The sequence below is a fragment of the Leuresthes tenuis genome, unplaced genomic scaffold (assembly GCF_036924035.1).
Source record: "Leuresthes tenuis unplaced genomic scaffold, fLeuTen1.0.hap1 SCAF_9, whole genome shotgun sequence".
In the NCBI taxonomy this organism is placed as follows: Eukaryota; Metazoa; Chordata; class Actinopteri; order Atheriniformes; family Atherinopsidae; genus Leuresthes; species Leuresthes tenuis.
Window position 1 is genome coordinate 25283731 of NW_027325363.1, and position 20597 is coordinate 25304327.

At 39.5% G+C, this 20597-nt stretch overlaps 1 protein-coding gene across 1 annotated transcript in view; it reads left to right on the forward strand.

The window, feature by feature from the left end:
• The window catches only part of LOC140314667 (calsyntenin-2-like), a 286768-nt gene that overhangs the window by 172420 nt on the left and 93751 nt on the right, over nucleotides 1-20597 (forward strand). The window contains exons 4-5 of the mRNA XM_072392991.1: nucleotides 122-330; nucleotides 6853-7002. Coding sequence (XP_072249092.1) covers nucleotides 122-330; nucleotides 6853-7002 — 359 coding nt within the window. The remainder of the gene's footprint in view (nucleotides 1-121; nucleotides 331-6852; nucleotides 7003-20597) is intronic.

The following is a 20597-nucleotide window of genomic DNA, read 5'->3' on the forward strand; positions in this document are numbered from 1 at the left end:
TTCCATGGACAAAAAAAAATACTATCTATACTGTTATAAACCTTATTATACGATATGCAGATGACTGTGCCCTATCTTAATCTCTGCTTTTCTTCCATCTGTTTCCTCCTGATGTCTGCAGGGCAGTGGTGCATATTCAGGTCAATGATGTGAATGAGTTTGCTCCGGAGTTTCGGGAGCCTCAATACCGAGCTGCAGTGACAGAAGGCAAGATTTATGACAGCATCCTGCAGGTGGAGGCCACAGACCAGGACTGTTCTCCACAGTACAGCCAGATCTGTAACTATCAGATCACCACCACTAACACCCCTTTTGCCATAGATCGAAATGGTAAGTAATGAAGGGAAGTGTATTCAGCTATTGCAGATATGTTAGTACATATGACAGAAAAAACACATTTTCTATCAATTCCATAGCATTACAAGTTGTTGTAACTTGCATTTTTAGTTTATCATATTTCCCTAAAAAAAACGTTCTTTGACTGCACAGAGTAACAGACCTTTATTGGGCCTTGATCACCTTCTGTTTTTATCTCCTGTGAATTTGTGTTGAGTACACTGGAAAAGTTTAACCTTTGAGACCACACTGTGGGCTCGGAATTGTGATAGATAAAGTAGTGAACATGCAAACAAACTATCAGCTTTACAGTCAAACAGATCACTACATTTTGAATCCATTCACAGGAAACCTGCATAGATAGATTGAGCCAAACAGTTTTAAAATGGTAACAAACTGTGTGTATATACAGAATGTAGTCATAGTGGTTTTAAACACGTCTTTCCAAAAATTGACAACTCTATAGTCAGAACAAACTGCCAATTTACTTGTCTACTCTTGCCTACACCACGCACAAGACAATCCACTCTTTTTACGTGTTGCTCCACAATGGTGGAATGACCTACCAAGTGTTAAAAGAACAGGGGCATCCCTGTCTATCTTCAAGAAACTCTTGAAAACCCAGCTCTTCAGAGAGCATCTCCTATCCTAGCACTTACCTTGTACTTACCTACCCCCTCTATCTTTGCACTTTATCTTTCTGGACTTCCTTCCATGCCTGCACCCTATCTCTACTCTGTCACCTCTGACAGAGTCGGACTAATGGGTTCCTTCTATGTAGTTTATTGTTAGCTTTTTATATAGCTTGTTATATCTTCATTTGCGAGTCGCTTTGGATAAAAGCGTCTGCTAAATACATAAACATAAACATAAACATTCAAGAAACTCTTGAAGACCTAGCTCTTCAGAGAGCATCTCCTATCCTAGAAAGCTTATCATTTTTGTGCTCATGTTGCTGCTTATTTTATTAACAGAGAGTCTAAGAAAACATATCTATGTGAACAGTGATCATAGAATTTGAGCTGAAAATCAATTGCAAAATCCTATTCATGCATAAAAATGCACTTCGCAGCCACAGGAAAAACATACACAAATATTTGTACTCATAGTAGCATACACGGCTATCTAATTCTCTGATAGATGTCTCTCCCAAGTGTAAGATGTGTTCTTTGCTCTTTCCAAGGTTGAAGTCAAGCTTTGCCCAGGGAGCTGTTAGTCTTCACAAATCAGATTACAGAAGTCACGAGACATGAGAAACACAATGATAAAGAAAGATAAATGCTAAGAAAAATATGTGGGCTTTCTCAAATAAATCACAAATGTATCGATTTTCTTGAAGTACCAGTGTGTCTAATGGTGACCAAAGGGCTAATCCACAAGTATGCCGGAGATTGTTTTTATCCCATGAGTTTTATCTATTTTCTCTTCGTGTTGCATAGTCCACATAAATGAAAGGGACACTACTGTTTCGATTTTTGCTGATCGTCACCTACAAGAATTTCTGATTGCTGAAGTGTTGCAATAAAGGAAAAATGTCTTGCTGAGTTTTAGACCAAACTGCTCTGTGCATCACACAGAGCAGAAGCTTCAGCCTGAGTAATCTCTCTCTCAATTTGAAGGGGCTCTAGTCAGCCTTTGACCATTGAAAAAAAAGGGGTAAAGACCTCTTGAACTCAAGAGAACGACAAGAAAAGAGGAAGAAGATGGAGGGAAAATGATAAAGGGAGCAAGAGTAAGCGAAATAGTATGGGGTTCAGTGACAGTCAGGGATATAAGTGGACAGTTAACTATTGCAAAGCTAAAGTAAACAAAAATCATAAAACTAACAATAGTGTATGCTTTATTTCAGTAAATTCCATGAAGTGACAGCTTCTGCTTGTGTTCCCTAAGCTTTCTACAGTTCCCTTGTGTCAAAGACAGGACTAAGTTGATTTTCAGAAAGAAAACAGCAGTGTAATGAAAAAAGATGCTTTGGTGTTTGGAAATGGGCAATAAAACAAGATGCAGGAGGTCCAACTGGATTAATAAATCTGTCACAGTCATTAAAGATTATGGTACTGAATATAATTCCAAGGCAAGAAATTTGAAGGTTGTTAAGACATTTCGCTTTAAAGTGTTTTTTTCAGTCGCTCAGTAATGTAAGAAGAGATGTCAGAGGATGATGAAACTCTGCGGTTTCATCTTCATTTACAGCTTATATCCCTTCCACATGGATCAACATTCAGCTTCTTCAACATTACTATCTTCCTACCATACAAAAACCACTATAAGCATTCAGGCTCCACTGAACACATTAAATGATTACTCATTCCAGCCACATTTTAACTCCCAGACAGTGAAGGCCAATGGTGTCTCTCTTTTCAATGTTCTTTTCTACTTAGTAGGTGTTCTCAATCATTGTGCCCCCTCCCTGCCCAGGGCTGACTGCATGTGCAGCATTGTCACCCCTCTGTATGGGAGGACTCTTCAATTATTAACAGACACATTAGGACTGTAAATGCTCCCTTCATACACTCTAGTCAGCACTAGAAAAGATGGTAGTTTGGAAAATGGGTTGTGGTTAAAGTGAGTCAAGAGTCTGCAGCTGGATACGGTCTGTATGCTGAATGTACTGTAGGAATGAAAGGATGAGAGGATTTTCTTTCTTTTAAGGTGTCAAGTGCAGCATTTTCCAAAAATGTTCTTAAATCCAAGAGCAGGGCCATTTCCTACCCACAATGGGCAATTATATGTATATACTTGCATTTTTTAAGAGCCTGATTTCATATAACCACACTGCTTTGGGGAAAAAAAAAACAGTAGCACAAGCAGCTGCCTCTTGTGCGTTTCCATGTCATTATTCCTATCTTTTGGGCTAATGTAGCACTAGTAAGCCCATTATTCCCATTATATATGTAAGTCACAAGGTGTGACTTGTGACTTGCAGCTCACAAGAAGATTTTTTTAGCATCTTATTAGGATAAAGGACATATAAGGATATCTACTATCTACTTATACATCAGGCGAAGCATTTGTGGCTGAGGGCGTCATCTCTACCGTGAGCACACACACATGCTGTGACCTCAGTCAGCAACAGCACCACATCTTTGGCACAGGCAGGTTGATGACTACAAAGTGAAAGAGGGAAAAAGGAAGTTTAGGGAAAACCACTGTTTATCTCAGAAAGTGTAAAAAAACAAATGATAAAGTAATGTCATGATGTTGTTTGATACTTTGTCTACTAATGCAAACCCAAAACATAAGATCTGTTTGAAATGTGCAGATAATTTTTAAACATGAGCTATTCATATCCATACACTGATGAATTACTAAGATAAAACAAATTTTCATTGACTTGAAAAGGTGCCAAATGCACATTTGAATAGATTAATTGATGGGCGGAAGAATAATTATTTGAAAACAGTGTAGAATTCCTGAGAGTGTTACTGCCTTATGCCTTGATTCATATACTGTTTTTCACAGACAGAAATAGCACTAGCAGGGCGCTCCAAGCACCTCGTCAAAGAAAGGCATCCAAGCACAGGAGGGTTGACTACATGGCTGACAACAAGCAACAAGTGTACCGCGATAAGAGCACAACACTCAGCAGCAACATTCAGGTTCCAGCTGATTTCATACCTCAAACGAGGTTTTCTGCCTTTGTAGAGATAATTCCTGTCTGGCATCACCTTTTTTTCCCCCTTTTTTACTTCATTTTCTTTTCAGGGTGATAAACTCTGTCCTCGTGACTTCTTGCCCAAAAAGGATCGACAGAGCTGATACTTCCTCCCCTCTCAAAGTTTAGCTTTGAGCAGACATGCAAAAAAGCCACTTGTTCTCTGCCCACTCTCTGAACAAAGCCTCTGTCTATGTATTTCATTTGTGTTTGCAGGTTTTGGTCACATTCAGTTGTTTGCAACATGAACAAGATGTGAATTAAATCTGCTACTTTGAAACAGATTTCATTATTTTGAGTTTGCTTGGTTGTTTTAATTACATTACCAAATGATCACAACTTTAATTTTCACACATTTATATTTATTTGATCCCTATACAGAGCTATCACACATAGTAGAGCTGTGATTTCAGCACACACTGCTTAGAATTGGATTGTTTCAAGCTAGGCAAAAATCAAATAAATTTTTGAATTGATTTTAGTTGGAATGATTTTTGCCTGGAGCAACAAGTGGGAAGAGAGGAATTAAAGAAATCCAAAGATCTTATCGACTCAACCGACTTCATGAAAGTTGCCCATCTGTGATTCTTATTTTTTGAAGAGAATGAAACAAAGACAGAAATTAGATCCATGTTACACACTGTATCAAATTGTAATCACTTAGATGATGAAGCCACCCCACTGGCTATTATTATGGATTTTTAAGAACTGTTTTATTTAGATATCCCTGCCCCTTTATTACTTTCAGAAAATTTAACACCCAAGACGCAGACAGGAGGAAAAGGAAGAACATTGTCTTTGTACTTTGTCTTTGGAAGCAATAAGAATTTAATGGAAACATGGTCTTAATTTTTAGAAGCATTACTGTTAATCAAACCACTTTAATAGAAAGACTTCACCTGACATCTGCACAGTGATCTAATTTATTACAATGATTATATTAAGGCATCACGGTTAATTTGACAGTGATACAGAATGATGGTTTCAAATTAAATAACCATTACTCCTTCCAGCACTCACACTCACACAATGTATAAGCAAATAAGGAGCAACACAAACACATTGTGGGTTATCTGCAAAGTCGGTAAGGCCATGCAGACCCACATGAAGAAAGAGGTAAAACATGGTGAGGTGGAACTGCTGCTTCTCACTTTTCCTTTGGAAGAGTGTTGGAAAGTAACTCGTTCTCAAACTGTTAAGTCCTGCAAGCAACGTTGTACAGACATCATACCAAGGAACAGCTCCATTAACTATGCATTTCGATGAGCAGTAATGGCTATGATTTCATATATTTCATAACTTCCTAAACCTCTTCAATTTCATGGTCGTTTGGGTGTGATGGTGGGTTTTATTTGAGTTTTGTTAAGCTCCTCTGATTTGCATCAGTTTTTGTCTTGTGTTCTGTTGCTTTTCAAGCTTTTGTTCTTTGTTAAGTTAGTAGTCATTTTCAGCCCTGTTTGTATGTGTATAAAGTTTGGATGTACTGTTGTTGCTTGTCTGTCCCTGCGATAGTCCCAAATATCTTAATAGATGTTCGTTCTCTCCCTCCCTCTTTGTCAGTCCGTCTATTCGCCTTGCCTGTCCTCCTGCGAGTTCTTTACTTGGGTTTCTGTTTTTGTCCGATTGCTTATTCCTTTTTTTTTGTTGTTGTTTCTTTGGTGCCTTTTGCCTGGCCATAGTTTTGTGCATTTTTGTTAATGTATGTGGACTTCAGTTTTAATTTAAGTCTTCTTCTTTTACACCAGCTTGCCACCTGCTCTTGGGTTCTGTTTTTGAACTGCCCTCACGACATTCCTTATAAAGGTCTTAGATTCAACTTTATCCAAGTTTTAGATAAATAAAAAAAATCACATTAATTAAAGCAAACATCTTAATTTTTTTCACATGAAAAGGATTGTGGAATTCAAACAATTAATATTTATAATAGAAAATTTTCTGAAGAAATTTTGATGGGTGCCAGTAGAGCTATTGCACCCTGAGAGACCTGCTTGTTGCCTAACATGAAATCCAACATGAAACAGCTAAGGTACAAAGATAAGATAAAAGATAGTTTGACACATGAGATATTGGCTTGTTATGGTGAAACCTGCCTGCTTTAGGCAGCATGAGGGAGGGACAGCACACAGAAGCACTGTCTAAGCCAGACATAGACACAGAGGAGAACAGGTTGTGCCTCTGAGAACAAACAGTTGTTTCAGAAAAGTTAAATTGAACTTTTTATTTTTTAAACTTGTGAACAGCAAAAAGGTCTGCTGACTTTTTATGAAGCTCCTATTTAGATCAGAGAGACCTGGTGCTGTGGGTGGGCAAATAATCTCTTGGGTAGACATAGGTAGATAGATAAAAAGGTTGTGATGTTGAGTGTGTGTATTAGGTTGCTTTATAAGGAAAGGATGAGGTGCAGTTGAATGACAGGCTGCTATAGTGATGCAGTTTGTTTTAGTCAGACAGAGGCAGACAGACTCAGAACAAAAATTCCTCCTTGAGGTAAACCTGTGAAATATTTTACTGACTGACATTGAGAGGTGTATAATTTATTTTTTTCATAAACAGGGAAGGACATTTGCCAAAACTACTGAAACTAACTGAACAGAATAAGTGCTTTGGGAGAGAGTTGGACGCATCGATTTGAATTACCTCTTCCACCACTAACTCTCACACCCCATCCAGACAACACCAAGATTTTTTTGTTTTTTTTTACCTTTTCGAGTCTTTAATCCACAAACATTGTCTTTGGCATCGTGGGTGCCAAACTGGTCAGCACAAAATGTTTTTGCTCTCCAACACTACAATAAATGATAATGAGCTGCTTTAAAAAGCGTTTTGGGTTGAATTTGACTTTGACCTTCTCTCTCCAACAGGTAACATCCGGAACACAGAGAAGCTGAGCTACGACAGCCAGCAGCAGTACGAGATTCAGGTGACGGCCTGGGACTGCGGCCAGAAGAGAGCCTTGCACAGCGTCCCTGTGCACATTGACATCAAGCCGGTCTGCAAACCTGGCTGGCAAGGTTGGTCTTCATCATAATTTTGTGTGCGTTCATGTGGAAAGATTTCTGGGAGATCTGACTGTGTGCTGTTTGTACATCCAGAAACACAGATGCACTTGTTTGTGTGTAATTACTTGAGTTTGCACAGTCGCTCACTTTACTGTGTGTTCACAGGTGTGTTTGTTTGTATTACTTCATTGTGTTGTCTGCGTTTCCTTATGAATGTGTAGTCTGCATGCTTGCTTATACTCTGTCTTTTTAATTTGTCTTTACCTGCCTTTCTATCTCGGTCCCTTCTCCTTCTTTAGCTTTTTTATTTTCTTCTTCTGAAGTGCTCTCTCCTCTCATCTACTTTCCGCCACCTTCCCTGAGGAATTGGCCTGTCAAGTTAGGCTGGTGTGATAAACAACACTTTACTGAGAGCACTGTGACTCAACCAATACAGCTCCTAGCATATCAGAAGGCAGTCACGGCAACTTTAACAAGGTGCAGACCAATGCAAAGACTAGCGCCTTACTTCTGCAACAGCAACAGCATAAACACTGCCTTGGATAACTATAGAACTATAGAACTATATATAACTATATAACTACACACACTCGTCAGAGAAGGAAGCAGCAAGTGTGATGAGAAACAAGCACACAAACTGTTCATCTGAACATCACATTGTCTAATCTGTGCTGTTCTGTCATTCGCATGGCGGCTCGTGCTCTTTGGCATCCAGCCGTTTGTTGTCCCACAGGACACTATGCTAAACAGCGTTAAATGGGGACCTTGGCAGCAGTTCAGTGGCATTTACTGATGCCTGCAAACAACTGTTAAGTTGTTTGGCTCTTAATCAATCATCCATTCTCTGTTTTTCTCAAAACAGTGGAAGCATGTGAATGGCGTTTTAAGTTGCTCTATATGTATTGATTAACTTTAAAAAAAAAGAAAAGTAAAGTAAAACTAAACTGATTCAACTCATTTTTCTTCAAGAAAATACATTTTTCAAATGTTGTCTTGAAACGAGACATTAGTAAGGTCTGGATCATGTCTTGAGATGGGTCATCTTTGTTAGACTGGGGACTGATTGAAGATTTAGAGGAATTCAGGAGGAACCAAATACAAAATCAGTTTCCAGATAAGTTTTTTGTTTGTTTGGTAATTTAAATGTAATTTAATTCATTTGATTTTCTGACAGACAGATGTACAAAGAAAATAAATTTCATCAATTCACTGTATTTAGACAAAAAAATGGAGACAAACATAGAATATGATTAATATGAATATGTTGCCAGCAGCAAACGCAGCACACAAAAGGTTGGGAGAGAGGCAATGATAGACTAAAAGTGATTCTGGAGGATTCTATGATGAGTAGATTAATTGATGATAGGTAAACTGTCCGGATTGGGTTTAAAAGTTGATGGTTTAATCTTTTTTAAGCAAATCTTGGTCATGGCTCTTCATGTTGTGCCATGCTTAATCAGGAAATCATTGATTAGTTCAATAAAAAAAATCTCTATGCAAGATTACAAAGAACTTTTGTCTTTCAACTTCTACAATTACTTTCTGTGGAAATTTCACAATTTCATTGTGTTTCTGTGTGGAGATTTTTCATGTTCTCCCCGTGTATGCGTGGGTTCTCTCTGGCTTCCTCCCACTGGCCAAACACATGCATGTTAGGTTAATTGGTGACTCTAATCTGGTGACTAATTCAGCATGTACCCTGCCTCTCGCCCAATGACTGCTGGGATAGGCTCCAGCCCCACAGCGACCCTGTGTTGGATTATGCAGGTATAGAAAATGGATGCGTGGCTCGAGAGTACCTTGGAAAACCATTTTCCCTAAACACAGACTGCCACTGCATCCAGAATTGTAACTGCGTTACAAAAAAGGGGAAGTTATGTTTAATGTCACTGCACAGAAATATTTCTGACTTCTCTGAGCACAAACTCAGGTGGAGATGTCAGTGGACACATTTTCAGTGGTCAGATGAGTCCACGTTTCAACTTCTGGGAAAAACAGACAAGGTTTTATTGCCAAAGACGTTATCAGTGTGTGTGCGCGTGTGTGTGTGTGCTTGACTGATCTCAATGCTGTCCAGGGGCCTCATGTACAAAGGGTGCGTACACACAAAAAAGTGGCGTACACACTTTCACGTCAACAATCAGATGTATCTGTCAGTTTACCAGAGGATTCAGGACACAGACGCAGGGTTGTATGGGTTCCAAGAGGGTTTATTATTAAATGCAGCACACAGAGCATAGCAATGCAGGGCGATCTCCCGGCAGAGCAAAGAAAAGGCTATGAAAAACCTAAGCGCTCTCCTCAGTAACTAAGCAGAGAAGGAGCGCAGCTATGAAAGTTACAAAACAAATCTCTCCAAACTAGGAGGACAACAGAAAAGCTATGAACACTAAACAAAACAAAGACACGCTCCCAAAACGAGGCGGAATAAAACAAAAGACGCACTTTTAACAAAACAGAGGCTTAAAACTCTCCTTTAACGGAGGTGACTATGAAAAGTTACAACAAAAAAATCCTTGAAAACGGAGGAAAAACAAAGCTATGAAACTTACCATGTTAATAAATAAACTAAGGCTATGGATAAGAATAAATTACAAAACAAGATAGCACTGCAGGAGGATCACTCACTGCAGGCTCATGGAACTGTGGTTCAAAGAACAAGACAAAGGGCTGGTAATGATGCTCATGTGGTGAGACAACATACTGGCACAAGACAAGGTAAACCCAGACTATTTGAACACATGAGGGACCAAGGGGAACAGGTGGAAACACTTGGGAATCAGGGAAGACAATGAGACTCTTGACACGGGAGGAAGGGCAAGATACCTGAAACGAGAGGAGAAGGTCAGTGATTTCAAAATAAAACAGGAAATGACGAGACAAGACATGGAACAGAACATAAACTGTGACAGTATCAAGAGCGAAATGTGCGGTGCATCACGTCAACTTCAGGGCTGTCATACGCACTTTTCTACAGCTGTTGATTATTTGGCTATACTTAGAGGTGATGTTGGGTAACTGTTATAATAGATAAATGTGAACACAATTTGTCCTCAGACTGAGTGATGTGCATGTTTGAGACACATGAACAATTAACACTGATGATGAACAATTAACACACCCATAATTACATGAGTGGATATAAAAGCATGTGCAAAGTGTTGCAATGCATACCATTAAAAACAATGGCTGCTTTAGCGGTATTGAAAGATATTGTAAATGGTGCATTTGGAAGAGAGCATGTGTTAAGAGACTGACAGGATTTTCTGGCACATGATGATAACTGGCTCATCAGCCGTTTTGAGGGCAATCCTCCTGGAACTGTGCGCAGAGCTGCGGCCGGCGCTGGAGCGCAACAAAGCGAGGAGCCATGCGCTGCTTGTGCCACAGGTGATGTGCACACTGGGGTTTAAGCAACCGGGGCATTCCAGAGGGAGCTGGCCAACCGATTGGGACTGTGCCAGTTGACCCTGAGCCAAGCCATGCCAGCCAAGTGGGATGGAATTATCTGCATCTCAGCAGGTATATCAAATTCCCACAATGCAGAACAGGCCAACAGTGAAGCGCAATTTGAAGAGAGACGGTTTTCCTAATGTAATCGGAGCTATCGACTGCACACACAGTGCTATAAAAAGTGCCATCACATGATGAATTTGTATATCAACAGGAAACATTTTCATTCCATCAATGTACCGATCATATGTGATGCGCAAATGCTTTGTGGGGGTGGCCTGGTTCAACCCACGATTCATACATTCAGTAACAGAATTGTTGGGAACAGACTACAAGTTGGCACTGTGCGCGATGGTTCATGTAATAATTCGTGTAATAATTGTCCTAATATTATTCCCCGTGACATACATTGAGCATGTGCACCCCCAATTTCTATCCTGTCTTCACAGCATCAAAGTTGGTGGTTAAAGTTAGTAAATTGCTGTTTTTTCTGGTTAAACAACAGCTTAAGATCTTTCTAACAAGCCCCTGATCGTCTCTGTGTGCTAATGTTAATAACCCCGTGCATAAAGTATGAAATGTCTTAATCAGCCTCACCTTTTTCCTGGCGCACTTCTGCTCTAGGTTACTGTATGAACACGTTTGTTGTGATTTACACAAATATAGGTATTTACCTTGGGAGTAATCAGAGTCACCTACACTCCCACACCCACCACCCCTGAGTGTCACCCATAGTTTTGCCAACTCTCTGTTCAAACAGCCTCCCCTGCCTGTTTTGGCCACATTTCGGCGGTGGGCAGCCAGTCTCTGCTTCACATCCACCTTAATATCGGACCACTTCTTTTTCACCTCTGCTTGTGTGCACTGCTTCTCAGACCCCACAGCATTTAAGGCCTCCTTCATGCTCCCACCCACTCCTCTTAAGTTTGCAGCTTATATCGTAGGACAGGGTGCCAAAGAGCACATTTTTGCGGGCCTCCACTTCAGAGAGTAGCACCTCCATCTCGTTTTCCGTTAAGTTATTCTTTTTTCCGTCTTACTCATTCTTTTTTCTTTATTTTCTGATCGTGCAGAGAGAGGAATTGCAGGTGCAGGGTTCATTTAAATATTATTTACATATTTAAGTAGGGGCGTGGACAGGGAGGATTCGGGTACTCCGACATGTGCGCTCAATTTCACGTTGATTGGGATGTACAAACGAAATGTGCTTGGATTGTTGTGCGTGATGTGGTGGAGAGAGGACCCAGATGCAAATTAAATGAATAAACTAGATTTAAATAAAGAACAAAAAAATGCGTCTGAGCCGGATAACAAACTGTGGGAAAGACAAACAAAAGCTATGGCTTTGGAAAAAAAATCTGCAGAACATGAAACTCGTGGCATGAAGTGAGGTGAGGAAAGGTAAGGATTTTTGCACTGTGACTGGGGAAACCTGGAAACTAAATACTAAGAGAGGTGATTGGGGATGAAGTGCAGCTGTGAAAACAAAGATGGGTCACTCGAATGAACCTAATGACGTGATAATACATGGCAAAAAACTATTGAGTAAAAATAAACCTAAAACAAAACTCAAGACATGACATAAAAAAAAAAAACGAGAGATGATAAGAAGTAGAATTAGACAAAAACCACCAAAGACCATTGAACAGCTGACATCTTCTTTTTAGCCAGAATGGACACAGATTTCTCTTGCAAAACTCCAACATTAATATCCTCAATTTTCGAGAAGTAGAAAAATATTACTGCAATACAATGGTGAGTGGACGTCTATCCCAATGTCTTTAAAGTGTTGCTGGTATTACATTTCGTACATACAATTAAGTTTCTCATAAAAGAAACTGAAATTGTATTAATTTATTATGTCTCAAGCAATGTTGAAAAGTTATATGCACACAAATACACACAATCTTTTTTAAGGAAAGGGCATCTGTCCCTATGAGCTTGTTTTGGCCGTGGGAAGGGAAAAATAGATGGAGAAGGAGAAAAAAATACCATGACCACAAATAAGGGGATATTTAATTGACCTAGTGGTTGTCGCATCAAAGATTGTGGGAATGTCAAAGGCACATACGCACATACATGGTATGGATTCAGCCATGTGTCTCTCAACCAATCACAGGCCCTAACTTGTTCCAGTCCTTTACTCATGGATAGTGCATGTTTGCACACACGCCACACATGCATTTGCAAAGGTGTGTGTTCCCAGTAACTAAAAACGCTGTTATTTTCCTTAAGAGTAGAGAGCAAAGATCTCACTGAAGGAGAGGAATATTGAAAGAAAAGATCAAGTTTGTGCACGACTTGTGCGAAAAAGCTTCATTTCAACCTGAAAGATGATGCATCAGGAGTGTTAAACATGTGTTCACTCTACCACCAACAAAATTGTAAAGGATTAGTGAGAGATTTATTCGACACTCTCGTTCAAGTGATCCCATTGAGTTTACTGGGCCCCTTGTTGTGATCATTTTGGCTCCCCAGGTCACATTATCCTAATTCAACGTGACTTGTTTCGGAGCATTGCTAATATCATTACCAATTATGTTCCCCTATGGAGATAGTGAGGAGCTTAAAGGCTGCAAGTAATGCTGCATACTTTGCTCTCTGGAAACCTTCTCCATCACAGATCATCCCCAGTGCTCCCTCTATTCAAGGAGAGCCTCTTGTCTTGTTCCGTCACACATTGGGAGCATGTCAAGACTTTGCGTTTTCTGCTCAGTCTTCAGCTGACAGTCTTAAACAGTGTCACTAAGCCTACTGCAGGACTGTGATTGTGCCTGAATTTTTTTATTTGACAAAGCCATTCTCCTCCCTCTCTGCCTGCAGTTATGTGCTGCTTAAGACCACTCCATTCAGATAGACTGCTGTCCCTATCCCAGTATAAAGATCTAAGTAGAGGAAGACATTGAAGTCAGTTTCTAATTATCAGCCTTTTTCCAGTTTATAAATCAATGTAGCTGGCAGTAGCGTTCAGTTGGACAGTGTTACAGCTCTGTACAAATCATACAGTTGACTTTTTCCAAAAATAAGATCCATCCTATCGCTTGGGATGTTTGTTGCCCTTTCTTTCTTTCTCTTCTGGGATTCAGTTTAGCTTATTAAGTCATTTGACTTCCAACTGCATAATGTGGAGGTGTTTGTCCAACTCTGAAAAATCTGATGATGTTTGGATTTCATAAATAGATCGTTGGATTTTTTCTAATGTCGTGTAAATATTGATTTTTCAGATTGTATCTACTAGTGCCATCAGCATTTAGTCAGCAACTCAAATAATGGCCCCGGTGCCCTCACAGTGGGTATAGCAATGTTTACGCTAGACTTAAATGAAATAGGCTGATAAGCTTGAACCAATCAGCTTTCACCATGCTTTGGCTCAACAATCTGCTCCACCATCATGAAAACACACACTTCTTCTGCCTCCTGACTGCTTCTTCCCTGCTAGATTCTTTTTGTAAGTAAGGCAGCTTTTTCTTGTTACAGGACCATTGTCTACTGCCTCTGTACAGCCAGTATCTCTCTTTTTTTATTTTTTTATTTTTTTCTTAATCAAAACTAGTCAATTCTTTCAAAAAGAAAATCTTCATTGTCAATTTTTATCATTGCCAGTCCAGAACAAGTTAAAACTCTTCAGACCATTCTCATATCTTGCTTCTCTCCCCTCTCCTCGCTGTTCACAAAGGAGCATTAATGTGAACACACATACACAACACACGCACAACAAAAACTAATAATGGCATGAGCCATTGTTGAGCCTCTTTTTTCATTCAATGTGATGCTTATTACTGTTACTTTGTGTGTTACAGTTTGTTTCTTTCACCACAATAGACACTTTGACAGAAGACTTTATGGTTCATCTTAAACTGCTTTGAGTAAGCAAACAGTCCCAGAAACCAGTACTTTCATATATTTAGGGGTCTAGCAGCGAAACTGCAGAGCCCTATTGTTTTAGTAGCTTTTCTTATTATTCTTCTACTTTCCGCTGCAATTGAAGTCTATGGCAGCTCCATTAACGCAATGGTAAAAAGTTGTGAAATTTGGCCCATATTTTTAGGACATTCCCATTAGCAAACTCAACAAATTTGGTGCCCAAACTCAAAACTCTCTAGCGCCACCAACATGTCAAAGTTTGAAGCCCATTCAGCTACATAACTTTTGACTCGTTGATCCAAATTTCAAAAACAATGTATCGTTAGAATTCTTGGATCATGACGATTCCAACGCACCCTATGACGTCATTTTCCGTCTGACTAGATTTTCCGCCATCTTGGATTTTGTTGAAAACCTTAAAAAATTTTCCAGGTCACAAATTTTGACCAATTCTCATGAAAATTAGCACAGAGTTTCGTTAGACTAATCCGCACAAAAGTTAGGAAGCGTTTTTTTCTTCAATTTCAATGTTGTTCACCCACTACAACCAATCAAAGTTAGTGGCGACAATGCCAAAAAATATGTGAGGCCATATCTTAGCAACTGGTTGGTCTTTTGACATCAAACTTCTACCAGAGACTCATAACTTGTTCCCTAATAGGCCCAAGAATTTTAGTGACCTTTAACTTATAGGGGGCGCTATATTTAGCAAAAATGCATTTTTGCTCATATCTTTGGACCCGTTTGTCCAAATTTCACAAATGAGGTACCGTTGTAATCCCTGGATATATTTGAGGTCAACCAATCCTATGACGTCATTCGCGCCATCTTGGATTTACTGCCATTTTGAATTATGTCAAAAAACCTTCAAAACGCATTACAGGTCACCCAGATTGTCTGATTTCCACGGGACTTGATATATAGAATCTTCAGACCAAGTCTCACATGAGCTTTCAAGTGTTATTTTTTAATTCGCTACCGTTTGCCCGTAGCAGCCAATCAAACTCAGCAATGACGCGCCAAACAGGACGTGAGGCCATATCTCAACAACCATTTGACCTTTTGACATCAAACTTATAACACAGACTCGTGACCAAGTTTTTAAGAGGCCCAAGAAGTTTGGTGAACGTCCACCCAGTGGGGACGCTATAAGTAGAAAAACTGCATTTTGCTCATAGCTTTGGAGCCGTTGGTTCAAATTGGACAAATGAGGTACCGTTGGAATCCCTGGATGAAGACGAGTTCATCTCAAACACCAAACCTGGTGTATGGACTCATGATGCCTTCCTGATCAGCCGCAGGCTTACCTGCTGTTCTGCTAGACCCTGCCATCGCTGCTTGCAGCTATATTCATATTTGTGTCACCTTTGATCGAGTTTGAACACATACAGGATTTTAAAAGTATATTACTGTGAATTTCATTTACAAACTTTTGGAAAGGTTGTTTAAATGAAACAACTCATTTCTGATCATGCTACCGCATGGCACTACCATATATCTGTCAAATACAGAAAATAACAATGTACCGCATTTTTCGGGCTATAAAGCGCACTGGGTTATAAACCGCAATATCAATGATTGACTGCTAACGGGTCTATTTTCATACATAAAGCGCACCAGGTTATAAGGCGCATTAAATGAAACTGTTGAGGAGAAAAGAGTAGTCGGACTCATCGTGTCAGCCTCTTATTGGGAATTTATTGAACAGACCGTCACAGAGACATGTACATTTCAGCATACATGGAAATTCCCAATGACCTCAGTTTTGGGACAACTCTTTATACCTTTCTATATAATTAGAAAATTAATGAATGAATGCACACACCTTGAAGCACAGATCGTATTACTCCGCGAGGCTCATACCTACGGTGGCTGTTATGCTCAATCCATCATGTAGTGCAGCTTCGTAGCTTCCCAAGGCCGTCCTAAAACATTTTGACAGATTTCTGAGCGCTGTGTACCACATAAAATCAGTTCTTGGTCAGAAAGCACAACCAGAATTAATTCAGACATTAGGCACACCGCATTTTAAGGTGCACTGTCGATTTTTGAGAAAATTAATGGATTTTAAGTGCGCCTTATGGTCTGAAAAATCCGGTTACAAAAATATCTATAGTAAAGTCAATATATCGCCTGAAATGCATTTGTTTTTGTGTAGCACAACCCATTTGCTCTTACTCATTCAGAAACCAGGGGGACAGTTAAAGGATGTCTGTAGTATCTAAATTAATTTTTTATTCCAAACACTGATCAGCCGGTTTCACAACTTTTAGTTTGTCACATGCTTTCAGTGAAATGCTACCAAGTTTATCTTTGATTGATACATTCAGTCATGCTTCCAACAGCATTTGTTTATACCTGATGAATCATTGAGCAACAATCCTCTGTCCAAATGACGTTGTTCTTTCTGTTTTCTTAAAACACTAAGATATGCCAGCAGCTAAAAACGTGTTCTAATCATCATAATTATTATCAAGTAAATGGACTGTATTTGTATAGTGCTTTTCTTGTTTAGCTGACCACTCGAAGCACTTTCACACTACAAGCCACATTCACCCATACAGCTTGTTACGGCCTTCATACAACAGGCTACATGGGGTTCAGTGTCTTGCCCAAGGACACTTGGCAAGTAGCCCAGAGAAGCCGGGAGTTGAACCACTGCCCTTCCAATTGGAAGGGAACTGCTCTTCCTCCTGAGCTACAGCCACCCACAGTTTGGAAGTGGTTAAAAGTGGTCATATGATATCCCCTCCTTCAGCTTCTAGTATGGGAGATTCACAATGCAGGATGTTTGATCCTCTGCTGACACCTCAGAACTGCCTAAACCACCTCATTTTCTAACTATGAGGTGATGAAACTGTATTTTTTTCTCTATGATACTGATGTCAAGTTATGCTTTGCTTTTTTCTGCATTTTTTTCAGTTCAGGGCTTTCTGAGGTCTTTCTGCCTTTAGTTTTGTTTTCAGAGATCCTGCGGTATGTTTTAGGATATTTTCTATAAATACTCAGTCATACTCAAAGCTTTGCTGCATTTGGCTGAGTTTCTGAACACCTCAGACGGCATTTGGCCGCCTTTGTCCACAGTCTCATCATCAATCACCAGTGACGCAGTGAAGCGAGATGTGTGCCCATACACTGCCTCAGCAAGTTGTTCAAATTAGTTTGTATGCTTTGGAACATGAGATGATCTAAGATTTATCCATATGTTCCTCTTCCAATCATTCTGATTTAGGTTGATTTTAGCTCACTGTGTCTAAAAATATATTGTTCCAGAACTGCTTTGGCTTTTTTGGTGAGACTATGTTTTTGGCACAGACACAAGTCATAAGACAAAAGAATGCATTAAACAGCCATCTCTGATGTTTCCACTATCTCATAAGCTGATGTATAGTGTTTATTAAATCCAAGGTCTGTTTCTCTTGCATTCAGGACTTCCAGCTGCAGCTTCCAAATGTAAATAAAACAAAGGGAATTTGCTGTAGAAATTGTACCTGCTTAGTTACTGGGGTATTAATGAAGAAATAGCCCACACCAGTACATGATAGCTTTTGAGTGAGTTGCTCAATTTCATTTAAGCTTCAGAGACTTCTGTGAATGTCAGAGATGCCATGTTTAAGTTCTCCAAAAAAGAAAGAAAAGTGAAGAACTGCAATTCCTAAACCTTTCCTCTATTGAAGACTATTGAAGACTATTGAAAGCCTTTAAATGGAAGGTGTAGAATCTAATCTAAGCCCATATTTCAACTCAGTTTCTTTCCAGAGTATGTAATAGCTACATAGGTCAGTGGAAATCGTAACAGTTTCATAAGAAATCCTCACCTTCAAATATGTAAACATTTTTTGGCTTCTTAATTGCTATATGCCATCTATGTGTGAAATCTAAGTTGCATATGGCTTTGTCATCACATCACGTGAACACTGTCCTGTACAAACCAATTAGTACCATAAAATGTATTTGCAGACAAATGTTCTGGAGAGACACCTGGCTTCATATTTATAACTATAACTGTGGAGTTTGGGAGTTGGGAAACAGCTTAAAAAGATTAAGTCACTGCTTGAATATTTTAGAACCTATCTTCATACATACCATCATTCTTTCACCTACTACAAATCAAGCTATTTAACCAAAAGTGGACTGTACAAAAGAGCCTTTGAGATTCATGGAAATCTTCCCTTTGGACTCATCATTGCGCCACCCTGTCACATTAACTGACTTTTTGGAATTATTTAGAACAATTTAGACATTGAAATTTTACGCTTAGACAACAAAGAAGAAACTCCCTCCAATATTCCATGCTGTACTTATACTTCAAGACATATTAGGATTTCATTTGTTAAATCTAGTTCATTTTCCAGAACAAATTTTCCACAAAGATACTAAAATTTCAAATTCAAATTCAAATTCAAATTCAAATTCAAATTCAAATTCAAATTCAAATTCAAATTCAAATTTCAAAATTATATTACAGCAGGTGGGCAGCAGCAGTAACTTCTCTTTAACATTTCATATTACATGAACAGACGAAAGCACAACCTGATAGAAATTTGATGAACTTGATGAAAACAAAATTCAGCTCTTGTTTATGTGCCATCTTAGTGAATCCACTTTAGCCTAAAAATAGTGTCTGTTGTATTCTGTATGCTAAAGAACAGGAACCAGAACAGTTTGAATGTAACTAATTTCCTATTATACAATTTCCCTTTGGGAGAAAGAAAACAATTTTTTCATGGTAGTGAAATGAATGATAATGAAATAATATGAATGGGAAGTCAGAAATGTCAGCAAATCGCTGTACTGACATTTGCATTGAACAGAAGTCTATTATAATGGGCTTTGTGCAGCAAGAAAGTGCCAGAGCTAGACAAAGCCAGCACAAACCTTGAGTGGCAGATTGTCAAACTGATTAAAACGGAAATCTGCATATTTATTTTCAGTGACTGTGTGTTGACTGTGGCTCTTAGATTTGTGTGTCCCCGTATTTGCATTGCACACGGCAGCCCCGGTAACAGTCCCAAATTAAAGCTGACCCCAGAGGTTGTTGTCATTCAAGGCAATTCATATGAACCTCAGATTGTTGGGTCATGCGTTCTAAACTGTTGGGAAATAATTAGAGAAATATAGCAGAGGTGTTTATGTTTCAGATGTTTTCAAGTATTTCAAGGATCTTTATTTGTCATTATATTTCTACAACAAAATTTTGTTGGCAAAACAGACAATTTTAGTGAGGTTGTCAGCTCCCACAATCCTCTGTGCAGACTTCACCACCCGTGCCAGATACCTTCCGTCCTCTGCTGTGCAGCTGCCGTACCACACCGTACAGCCCTGGCAGAGGATGATCTTGATAGTGTTCCTGTAGAAGTTGTTGAGGAGCTGTGGGGCCAGGCCAGCCTTTCTCAGCTTCCTCAGGAAGAACATCCTCTGCTGGACCTTTTTCACCAGATTAGAGGTGTGGAGTGTCCATGTCAGATCCTTGGTGATGTATGTGCCGAGGAATCTGACTGATTCCACTCTCTCCACCCCCTGATGTAGATTGGGTGCTGTGCCATTCTCCTGGTCCTCCTGAAGTCAAAGATGACCTCTTTAGCATGTTTTGTCAACTTCTTTCTAATGAGATCCATGAAAAGGCATCATCAGAGTTGGCATTTAGTGTTTATCTTTTTGACAACAGCATCGAAATCCTATCAGTTTACTCTGTCTTTACCTGAGCCATCTGAGTGTTTGATGACTCCATTTGGATGGAAAATACCAGGGAATAAAAATTCATTGACATTCACTGTACTGATGATCCTGAAGGTAAAAATGTAGAGAGGAGAGAGCTGAATAAAACTTTTAAATTTTTTTGACATGCAGTGTACATCTCTTACTCTGTGACTGGGTATCAAAAAATACTTGCACCGCACCACCATTCTAAACGGTAGATTTTATATAACAAAAGTTAGATCTTGGTTCCTCAAATGACATGATTTGATATATTCCTCAAAATTGTGACATAAACCTCCATCCATCCATTCATTTTCTATACCCACTTAATCCAGCTCAGGGTCGTGGAGGGGGGGCCCGGAGCCAATCCCAGCTGTCATTGAGCGAGAGGGGGGACTCTGGACAGGTCGCCAGTCCATCACAGGGCCACACAGAGCCAAACGAGACAAACAACCATGCACACTTATACTCACTCCTAGGGACAATTTGGAGTCACCAATTAACCTAAAGTGCATGTTTTTAGGCGATAGGAGGAAAACTGGAGAACCCAGAGAGAACCCACTCATACACCAGGAAAACATTCAAACTCC